Here is a 6,855-nt window from a genome sequence, read left to right on the forward strand (position 1 = left end):
CTCCTCTCTCCATTTCTCTCTGTCCTATCCAACAACATCGACATCAATAACAACAATAATAACTACAACAGTAAAACAAGGGCAACAAAAGGAAATAAGTAAATATAAAAAAAAATCTATATAAAATAAAACAATCTTTTTAAGTGGTCCAGTAGTGCAGTGGCACAGTGGATAAAGCACTAGACTTTTAAGCATGAGGTCCTGAGTTCAATCCTTGGCAGTACAGGTACCAGAGTGATGTCTGGTTCTTTCTCCTCCTGTGCTTCTAATTAATAAGTAAATAAAATATCAAAAACTGTAGCCTCAGGCATGGATGTCATTTGCACAATCTATCCTATCGTTGCTATAAAGTTTTCGGGTTTTTCCCCTTTTTTTGAATTTTGGTGTCTCCTTTAATGCATTTCCTTCTCTAAGCTATAAAGTTTTCTAACCAGTTTTTCTATACGTGTCATAGACAATTTACAAAAAAGTGAGATCACAGGGTCTAGAGACAGCTTACCTAGCAGAACACACACTCAGGGACATGGGCGCACTAAAGCACTCGGGCAAGCTCCACAGGTTGACTGGGGGCGAGAGAAAAGTGCACGTGCTTGAGGCCCACGACTATAAAACCAACGGACCAGCCAAGGCCACTGCCATTCTTTAGACAAACTCCTTTACTTCACACAGAAAGGGAAGTGCAGGTGACACCGAGTGGCAGGTGACAGTATGTGGAGGGAAGACGGAGCAGCGGGGGCCATGTAGAACCTGGTGCCGGAAGAGCCAAGGGGAGCGGTGGCCGGGCTGGTGTGCAGGGCAGGGCCTCGGGTTCTGGCTCTGGGTTCTACAGAGCAGACCACCGCTCTCCGTCCGCCGGGAAAGCCGGGGTGAGTGCCTGCAGCGGGGCTCACAGAGCTCGGTGCCCCGTCTCGAGCAGCATGCTCTCCAGCAGCAGCTTGCTGTTGGCCTCCACGTAGGGCTCGTGCAGCCACATGGACAGGTAGCTCAGAGTGAGGTCCCGGTCGGCCGTGTGGGCCAGTTCTGCCCCGATGGTGCGTTTCAGGAGCAGCTCCTGCCGGTACATGTCCGCAAGCCTGCGTGCCACCTCGTCTGAAACACACAGGAGTCTCCCTGAAGAGCGGTAACCAGGCCATGAACTTAACTCACTGTCACCTCAAAAAGCTCCCCCCAAAAACCTTTTTTTAAAAAAACTTAAAAAAAAAAACTTAAAATATGTATCGATTTATTCCTTTTTGTTGCCCTTGTTTATTGTTGTAGTTACTGATGTTGTTGGATAGGACAGAGAAATGGAGAGAGGAGGGGAAGACAAGAGGGGGAGAGAAAGACAGACACCTGCAGACCTGCTTCACTGCCTGTGAAGCGACTCCCCTGCAGGTGGGGAGCCGGGGGCTCAGACCTGGATCCTTCCACCTGTCCTTGTGCTTTGTGCCATGTGCACTTAACTTGCTGTGCTACCACCCAACTCCCAAACAACCTTTTTTTAAAAACATTTTATTATAATATGAAAAGGAGTGGGGGAGGGAGGGAGGGAAAGAGAGAGAGAGACAGCAGAGCACTGCTCAGCTCAGGTTTATGGTGGTGCTGGGGATGGAACCTGAGACCTTGGAGCTTCAGGCATGAGAATCTTGCAGAACCATTTTTGCTAACTCCCCAGCCCCCAAAAGCTTCTTGTTAAAAGCCAGAATCAGCATTAACACCAAGACAGATGAACCAGATGGGCACTTAACTCCCTCACTGGTGCAAATCCGAGTTCAGTCACATGGGGAGCCTATCTCACAAATAACTGGAGTCAGAGCCTTCTCTGCTTGCCTCTTAAGATCAGAAATAGCAGCTTTACATTAAACTGACAGGATTTCAATCAACATACAACTTTAGGAGTGATCCCCATTCTCAGCATTAACTAGCTTCTATTCTTCGATAAACAAGCCTTCTAGAACTTATTTAAGTAACGAGGTCCTTTTTCCCCAGAATCTTCTTCCACAGGGCGGCTTGAAATGTCTTCTATTTATTTCTAATTAAAAAGAGGAAAGTGGCCTCGGAAGCTAGTGCAGTGATAGTTCACAGGACTTGCATGAGAGTTAATCTCTGGTACCGCTAATGCTCTAGTTTTTTTTTTTTAATATTTATTTCTTTATTCCCTTTGTTGCCCTTGTTGTTTTATTGTTGTAGTTATTATTGTGTTGTCGTTGTTGGATAGGACAGAGAGAAATGGAGAGAGGAGGGGAAGACAGAGGGGGAGAGAAAGAGAGACGCCTGCAGACCTGCTTCACCGCCTATGAAGCTACTGACTCCCCTGCAGGTGGGGAGCCGGGGCTCGAACCGGGATCCTTATGCCGGTCCTTGTGCTTTGCGCCACCTGCGCTTAACCCTCTGCTCTACAGCCTAACGCTAGACTCCCTAACGCTCTAGTTTTAAAAGTGGAGAGGGGAATAGAAAGCCCCCCATTTTTTTCTTCCTGAAAAAACAAAGGATTTCTGCTTGAGAGTCCAACTGCTTTATCGACTACACCACCTCCCAGACCAAAAATAAGATTTCTGTCTGTACAGAGATAAAATTCATTCTATCTACTTAAAAAAAAAAAAAAGACTATTAATGGCAGCTTGCTTCACAAGTCTCTGTCTACAGTTAATATTTTTTGCTAATTGTTTCATAATTAAAACTAAGAAGATTGCCCAGGAGGTGGTGCAGTGGATAAAGCATTGGAATCTCGAGCATAAGGCCCTGAGTTGAATCCCTGGCATCCCTGTGTCAGTGTGACATTCTCATTCATTCTTTCTCATAAAGATTTTTTAAAAGCAAAGGAAAATACTAATTTAAGAAGTCCCACCTACTCCCTCTGAGAGGATCTTCTTGCATGTGAAAACCAGTGGCAGATCTCAATGTCACCAGATGCCGCTTCATCACCACCCTTGTGGAAATGCAGCTACTCACAGAAATGGGTTGTGGGCCACGTGTGGAATAAAGGGGCCCGTTTCTGATCCTCCTTGTGGTGGTAGTCTTCTAGTTCACAGATCCCTTTGGTGGTTGAAGATAGCTTTTCCATTTTCCCCTGGATTTTGGTCTGAAAAGACAGTGTGGAACAAGATCATTACTTGATATCTACCAAGGTCTGTGTTTCAACAGCACAGAGAATTCAAAGCTAAGAAGAGTTAAGTTTGTTGAGACCCAAGTTCTGTAACGCAGTCTCTACCCTCAGTGCAGAATGTCGCAGAGGCCAGGTGTTGCCCCCAGTGCACCGGGCAGTCAGTGATGGGCAGAGGGGTCAGGGCTTACCAAAGCCTCCAGGGTGGCCTGCAGCTCCTCACACAGCCCCTCCAGCTCCTGACTATATTCCGGAAACATCTTCTCAGCACCTTCACTGGAAGCCGGATAGCTGCCCTCTAATTCTATCTCATCTTTACTCCTGGATGAAAAGGAAGCAAATGAAACAAAATGCACTACATGAGTTCACCTGTGGTCTAGACAGCCTGAGAGGTGTCCGTGTCCACACAGGTACTGGAGACATTTTGTACTGTTGCTGTTTCAAGTCTCTACATTATCTGCTGACTGATTTGTTTATACAGTGAAGTCTACGGACTATATTAATTTGTACCCGTCTGGGAATGACACAGTTGGGAGGAGGGGAGACACGAGATATTGTTTCCCAGCTCAGCATCAAGAATATGCTGTGGGGAGTCAGGCGGTAGCGCAGCGGGTTAAGCGCACGTGGCCCAAAGCGCAAGGATCCCGGTTCGCGTCCCCGGCTCCCCACCTGCAGGGGAGTCGCTTCCCAGGCGGTGAAGCAGGTCTGCAGGTGTCTGTCTTTCTCTCCCCCTCTCTGTCTTCCCCTCCTCTCTCCATTTCTCTCTGTCCTATCCAACAACGAGGACATCAATAACTACAATGTTAAACAACAAGGGCAACAAAAGGGAAAATAAATAAATATAAAAAAAAATTAAAAATAAATGAAATGGGGAATGTAACGTTATGCACGTACAAACTATTGTATTTACTGTTGAATGTAAAACATTAATTCCCCAATAAAGAAAAAAAAAAAAAATGAACCATCTTACCACTTGCTTTTTTGTCTGTCTGACATCACCTACTGCATCCCTGTCGATACAGAACACCCTTCCTACCTGGACAGAGAGTCCCAGGAAACCTCTGCTCAGCTGTGAAGAGTGAAGAGCGCACAACATGAGAAGCTTGACGCGGTGTACTTACAGGAAGCTGATTTTCACGTTGGCAATATTATTTGCAACAGCAAAGCCCGAGTCGTTCAGGGTTTCCCATCTCAGGATTAAGTTGTGCCAGTCAGCCGCATTGTCCTTAAGTTTTCTCGCACTGACAGCTAAGACTGGCTTCCTGGGTGTCACACTCCCAGGAGCCTTGACTGGGGACAGGGAAAAAGGGACGTGTCCTTCTTAGGGAACGCATGATCTTAGAGGGCGAAATATCTTTCTCACTTTCGACAGTGAAACCACCTGCAACCCTACGCCCCCGGGACGAATAGGTCTTACGGAAACTGTAACTAAGTCACCGGGACGCGTCAACTCGGGCAGCTGCAGATCACACTTGCAAGCTCGTCAAGTGTCGAGCGTGGCGCTGTTTTCTCTCTCTCTCTCTCTCTCTCTCTCCCGAGAAACAGCACCGGCTGGAAGGCAGCGCAGCGCCGGGGGCCCGCGAGCGCGGGCAGGGTCCCGGGTCCGAGTCGGTGGCGCCCCCTCCCGCGGCCGCCGCTCCCCCGCACGCGGCGCCGGGCTCCACGTGACCGCAGAGCCCCCTGCGGGCCCGGCGGGGCGACACACGCGCCCCTTCAATCCCGGGGCTCCGGCCCGCCAGAAAATAAAATTTAAAAAAAGACTCCCGCCCGCCCTCGACCCCGAGCACTCCCCTCCGCGCACCTTCCATGAGGCCCACGGGTATCCCGCGAAGGAGCAGGAAGCGCCGCTGCGCAGACCGGAAGTGGCGCGTCGCTTCCCACGCGCCGAGCCGGCGGCGACGGGGCCGCTCTAGCCCGCGGCCTCTCGCTGGTGCCGGCGCCGTTGCCTAGGGAACGGGTTCCCGGCGGCCCCCGCGGCTCGGAGCCCAGCCCCGCCTCCTCCGGCGCGACCGGCCGACGCGATCTGAGGGGCCGCGGTGGGAGGTGAGTCCGCTCGCGCCGCTCCCCGCCCTCCGCCGCCCCGGCCGCGCCTCGGCCCCTCACGCTCGCTTGTCCCACGAGGGCCGCCCGCGCCTAAGCACCTGGGGGCGCCCGGCGACAGCGGGCTGGGATGGGAGCCCGGGGCCCGGGACCCGGGACCCCGCAGCCTAGAGACCCGGGACCCTGCACCCCGGGACCCCGCACACCGGGACCCGCACCCCGCAGCCTAGAGACCCGGGACCCCGCAGCCCCGAGACCCCGCACACCGGGACCCGCACCCCGCGGCCTAGAGACCCGGGACCCTGCACCCCGGGACCCCGCAGCCCCGAGACCCCGCACACCGGGACCCGCACCCCGCAGCCTAGAGACCCGGGACCCCGCAGCCCCGAGACCCCGCAGCCCCGAGACCCTGCACCCCGAGACCCCGCGGCCCGGGACCAGGGACCCCGCGCCCTGCGGCTGGGGACCCCGCGCCCCGAGGCTCCGAGTCCCCGGGACCCGCACCCCGGCAGCTCGGCGGGGCTCCCCGACACACACGGACCCCGCAGGCCGGCTCGCAGTGCGGGTCCTGGGCGATCGCGCCGGTGCCCCGCCGGGGCTCGAACCCACGGCGCGTGCGGGGCCGCTCCCGGGGGAGGGAGGGAGGGGGGCTCCCGGCGGTTTGCTCGCGTTTCCTTCGGACGCCCAGGTCTCCTCGCAGGGCGCGACTGTCGGCCAGCGTCCCCTCTGCCCGCGCCCCCCCTCCCGTCCCTCCCTTCTCATCCCTCATCCTCCCTCTCATCCCTCCCTCCTCCCCCTCTCAACTCCCTCTCCCTCTCCTCTCTCCTCTCCCTCCCCTCTCTCTCCCCTCTCCTCTCCCTCTCCTCTCCCCTCTCCTCACCCCCTCTCCTCCCTCCCTCCCTCTCCTCCCCTCTCTTCTCCTCATCCCTCACTCTCCCTCCCTCTCTCTCCCTCTCCTCTCCCTCCCTTCTCTCCCTCCCTCTCCCTCTCTCTCCCTCTCTCTCCCTCTCCCTCTCTCCCTCTCCTCTCCTCCCCTCCTCTCCCTCCCTCTCTTTCCCTCCCTTCCTCCCTCCCTCTCTCTCTCTCTCCCTCTCTCTCCCCCTCCTCCTCTCTCCTCTCTCTCCTCCCTCTCCCTCCCTCTCTCTCCCTCTCTCTCCCTCCCTCCTCCCTCCCTCTCTCTCCCTCTCCTCTCTCTCTCCCCTCCCTCTCTCTCTCTCCCTCTCTCTCTCCCTCTCCCTCTCTCCCTCTCCCTCTCTCTCTCCCTCTCTCTCCCTCTCCCTCTCTCTCCCTCTCCCTCTCTCCTCTCCCTCTCTCTCTCCCCTCTCTCTCTCTCTCCTCTCTCTCCCTCCCTCCCTCCCTCCCTCCCTCTCCCTCTCCCTCCTCCCTCTCCCTCCTCTCCCTCCTTCCTCCCTCCCTCTCTCTCTCCTCCTCTCTCCCTCTCCCTCTCCCTCCTCTCTCTCCCTCTCTCCTCTCCCTCTCTCTCTCCTCTCTCTCTCCCTCTCTCCTCTCCCTCTCCCTCTCTCTCTCCCTCTCTCTCTCTCTCCCTCTCCCTCTCCCTCTCTCTCTCTCCCTCCCTCCCTCCCTCCCTCTCCCCTCCCTCTCCCTCCCTCTCTCTCTCCCTCCCTTCCTCCCTCCCTCTCTCTCTCTCCCTCTCTCCCTCTCCCTCTCCCTCCTCTCTCTCCCTCTCTCCCTCTCCCTCTCTCTCTCCCTCTCTCTTTCCCTCTCCCTCTCTC

At 54.9% G+C, this 6,855-nt stretch overlaps 2 protein-coding genes across 2 annotated transcripts in view; one reads left to right on the plus strand and one right to left on the minus strand.

Annotated features, from left to right (window-relative positions):
* Positions 1-638: 638 nt before the first annotated feature.
* Positions 639-4,987, minus strand: CINP (cyclin dependent kinase 2 interacting protein). Its single transcript, XM_060181165.1, has 5 exons — positions 4,884-4,987; positions 4,204-4,372; positions 3,274-3,403; positions 2,932-3,061; positions 639-1,089 (listed from the first exon to the last, which is right to left on the minus strand). Exons 1-5 carry the CDS (start codon positions 4,888-4,890, stop codon positions 887-889), a joined length of 639 nt encoding a protein of 212 aa, XP_060037148.1. The 5' UTR covers positions 4,891-4,987; the 3' UTR covers positions 639-886.
* A 24-nt stretch (positions 4,988-5,011) lies between these two features.
* The window catches only part of TECPR2 (tectonin beta-propeller repeat containing 2), a 67,668-nt gene continuing 65,824 nt past the window's right edge, over positions 5,012-6,855 (plus strand). The window contains exon 1 of the mRNA XM_060181166.1: positions 5,012-5,125. The gene's annotated coding sequence lies outside the window, so the exon portion shown is untranslated. The remainder of the gene's footprint in view (positions 5,126-6,855) is intronic.

Source organism: Erinaceus europaeus, chromosome 22 (assembly GCF_950295315.1).
Source record: "Erinaceus europaeus chromosome 22, mEriEur2.1, whole genome shotgun sequence".
NCBI lineage: Eukaryota > Metazoa > Chordata > Mammalia > Eulipotyphla > Erinaceidae > Erinaceus > Erinaceus europaeus.

What these genes read in the sequence shown, in the direction of transcription:
- CINP (XM_060181165.1), bottom strand. An exon ending in AGGCCACCCTGGAGGCTTTG is followed by an intron (nt 3,062 to 3,273) that starts GTAAGCCCTGAC and finishes CTGTCTTTTCAG; the next exon opens with ACCAAAATCCAGGGGAAAAT. An exon ending in GTGGCCCACAACCCATTTCT is followed by an intron (nt 1,090 to 2,931) that starts GTGAGTAGCTGC and finishes TGTGTGTTTCAG; the next exon opens with ACGAGGTGGCACGCAGGCTT.